This window comes from Diaphorina citri, unplaced genomic scaffold (assembly GCF_000475195.1).
Source record: "Diaphorina citri unplaced genomic scaffold, Diaci psyllid genome assembly version 1.1 scaffold4713, whole genome shotgun sequence".
NCBI classification, from domain to species: domain Eukaryota; kingdom Metazoa; phylum Arthropoda; class Insecta; order Hemiptera; family Psyllidae; genus Diaphorina; species Diaphorina citri.
Window position 1 is genome coordinate 1 of NW_007382107.1, and position 3,549 is coordinate 3,549.

Sequence of the window (3,549 nt, forward strand, 5' to 3'; positions counted from 1 at the left end):
TATATCCGTATCTATTTTGTACCACCAACAGTAACCCCTGGCTAAGCTTTTCATTTTGGAAATACCAAAATGAGCAGCGTGTAATTCCTGTAAAACTTGGGATTGTAAAGTTTTGGGAACCACTACCCTAATACCGCGCATTATACAACCAGATTGTAATGAAAACTCATCTTGATTGATGTGAAATCTCAAATGTGAGTCTATGAGCTTCCCAGTCTGTAATCCTGAGAGTAAAGGTTGTAAACACTTATCGGATTTAGTGTGAGTGGCAATGTCCTGAACCGTAAGAGGCAAAGTCTCAATATTTTGAATTTGTAAAATATCAGTTTCGTCAAACATGTGTGTATCTTCAGAACGAAGTGGTAAGCGTGACATGGCGTCAGCATTACCGTGTTGCTTTGTATTTCTGTATCGGATATCGTATGAGAAACCCTGTAAGAATAAAGCATAGTGTTGCATACGTGTAGCACTCATAACCGGAATACTTTTGTCCGGGTTGAAAATCTGAACCAGAGGCTTGTGATCACAAATCAACACAAATCTTCTGCCGTACAAGTACTGAAAGAATTTTTTAATGGCGAAGATTATTGCGTATGCCTCTTTGTCTATTTGTGAATATTTCTGTTGGGTTTTTGTCAGAGTCTGAGATGCAAACTGTATAGGTCTTTCCGTTCCGTCAGGGAAAATGTGACTAATAACAGCGCCCACAGCATAGGAACTAGAATCGCTTGCAACTGTAATAGGTAATTTCGGGTCAAAGTGGCATAATACATCATCACTTTGAATTCTCGATTTTACCAACTTAAAAGCTTTTTCACAGTCAGAATTCCACTCAAAAGGAACCCTATCCTGTAATAAACGATTCAAAGGATAAAGTAGGGCACTGAGATTTTTGAAAAATCTCCCATAGTAATTAATGAGACCTAGAATAGCACGGACCTCACTTTTATTAGTGGGTTGTTTCATAGACTGAATGGCTTCTATTTTGCCTTTCGTTTTCTTAATCCCTGCTTTACATATTATGTACCCACAACCCACAGTACTCTAACTCACTCTGTAGGAAAACACTTTTCTTAACATTGAGTCGCAAGTTATACTCATTTAGACGCTCGAACACTTGTTTCAATCTATCCAAGTGCGTTGCGTCATCAGGCCCTGTAACGTACATGTCATCTAAGTACACGCCTACTCCGGGAATGCCTTTAATAACTTTTTCAATTTCCCTCTGCCAGATGGCTGGAGCTGGCGATATACCGAACATTAACCTAGTAGGCATGAATAGGCCTTTGTGAGTATTTAATGTCAACAAATGTGTGTCCTCGTCATGGATAGGCATGTGTAAATAAGCTTGGGATAAGTCCATTTTGGAAAACTTTTCCCCACCTGCTAGAGAGGAAAATAGCTCATCTATAGTAGGGAGGGGGTGATCGTCTACCTGTAAATGTTTATTGAGAGTCACTTTGAAATCGCCACAGATACGAACTGCACCATTTGGTTTCATAACGGGAACGATGGGTGTTGCCCATTCAGAAGAATTAACTTTCACTAATATCCCCTGCTCAACCAAATTTTCAAGTTCCTCTTCAATCTTAGGTAGCAATGCGAATGGAGGTTTACGAGCTTTACAGAACACGGGCTTGGAATTTGGACGTAGGGTTAATCGCGCCTGAATGTGATTCATTTTTCCTACACCTTCAGCCGTAATAATGGGATAGCGCGAAAGCAAATCTTTAACCCTTTTATCAACATTCCCAGATTCCGTGTCAATATTTTGTACGTAATTATTATCACGCCAAATTTCCGCCCAATCCAGCGGAATTTCGTAAAGCCATTCCCTTCCTACGATAGGATCTTTGTCCAGATTAACAATGTATAAGTTTAGGTATTTAGTTATGTTATTGTACGTAACTTTTACATTAACCACACCTAAAACTTTGACCTTTGTATTGCAGTACGAAACTAGAATAAGATCTGTTTCCTTCAGTTCTGTTTTAGGGAAAATGGATCTGAAATACTTTAATCCCATTACAGAAATAGAAGCACCAGTATCAATTTCATATTTCACGTCCTGTGAGTTGGTATTTAATACCACATGTATTTTAGTCCGCCTAGTTTTAGATGAAGTCATGGTATGTATGTCACAGGTATCCTGACTTGTATTCCTGTCGGTGTCCTCATGTAAGTCGCTAGAATGATGTAAGGACTCAACATTACCTACAACCTCGTCCAAGTCTGTGTCAGAAGGGTCACTTGTTTCCCCAATATTTAATACCGGGTTACCCACTCTTTTCAGACAAACCGTGTCCAAATGACCCCTTCTTTTACAAAACTTACAAACTTTGGACTTCACTTTACATTTATCAGCGAAATGATCCGGACTACCGCAGCGATAACAAGCCGTACGTTTCCCTGGCAACGCCGTCCCTACTGTCGTCTTCTTGACTTTGGTAGATACATCGCCGCCGCCAGAGATTCCTCCATGCTTGACCTGTAACTTTGTAATGACTTCATTAGAACTTGCATTTCCCTTCTGTATCTCCGTAGCACTACTTGCACACAACTCCATTGAATATGCCTTGTCAAACGCTGACTTCACTGTGAGATTTTCCACTTCAAGCAGACGACTTTGAATAGTCTGGTCTCTCAGCCCAAACACAAACTGATTTCTCAAGGCTGTGTCAAGATAAGGCCCAAACTTGCATGTCGTAGAAAGTTTCTGTAGTGAAGTGAAGAAATCTTTCACAGACTCCCCATCAGTCTGAACTCTTTTATGAAATCTGAAGTTTTCAACAATTTCCAAAGGTTCTGGACTGAAATGTCGCTTCAGTATGTCAACTATTTGACTGTAGGTTTTGTCAGTAGGATTCTCGGGTGAAAGCTTATCACACAGCAGATCAAAGGTCTTGCTGCCCATGTAATGTAAGAGATAATCCCGTTGCTTGACATTGTCCGTAATATTGAAAATACGGAAAGCAGCCTCTAGCCTCTGTACCCATCTAGTCCAGTTCAAATTGTCGGAAAATAGGTCTATAGTAAACACAGTACCTTGCATTGACATTTGTGCTGTCTGATTTCGGTCTTCAGCTGAGGACATAATTTCCAAGGGATATCTTGAGCTTTACCAACGAGATCCCATCCTCGTCGCCACTATTGTAATTATACACATATGGAGTTTATTCAAAATGAACATATGAATTGTCTTTTATTTGGAAGAAGAGATTACAAATTTTATGGAGAGAAAAAAAGGATGATGGAAAATTGAAGATGTTGTTGATTTCCGGTTGCCAGGATACGACTTGTTATCAGGAGGGTAATTAATTATTACCAATTCTAATTAATCGAAAGTAAACACTCATAACACTACATAAAGTGGGGGAAAGGAGAAAATGAAAGAATATTGAAGAACGAAAAAGGGCGAAAAGTCAGGGACAGTTTTTTGTGCGGAAGTGTTTCCAGGCTACCGTTATTTAATCACTTAAGTTAGGCAATTTTACGCAGATATACAGTGATCTTTAATCACCATAAATCGAACTAAGGTGTATTTTCCTT

General features: G+C 39.4%; 2 protein-coding genes across 2 annotated transcripts in view; both read right to left on the minus strand.

Moving 5' to 3' along the window:
- Positions 1–34: 34 nt before the first annotated feature.
- LOC108253916 (uncharacterized protein K02A2.6-like) overlaps positions 35–3,549 on the minus strand; it is a 7,913-nt gene continuing 4,398 nt past the window's right edge. The window contains exon 2 of the mRNA XM_017448743.2: positions 35–3,045. Within this exon, the coding sequence (XP_017304232.1) occupies positions 1,013–3,045 (2,033 nt within the window). The 3' untranslated portion in view covers positions 35–1,012. The remainder of the gene's footprint in view (positions 3,046–3,549) is intronic.
- LOC103521199 (uncharacterized protein K02A2.6-like) overlaps positions 3,098–3,549 on the minus strand; it is a 5,866-nt gene continuing 5,414 nt past the window's right edge. The window contains exon 2 of the mRNA XM_008486306.2: positions 3,098–3,344. The gene's annotated coding sequence lies outside the window, so the exon portion shown is untranslated. The remainder of the gene's footprint in view (positions 3,345–3,549) is intronic.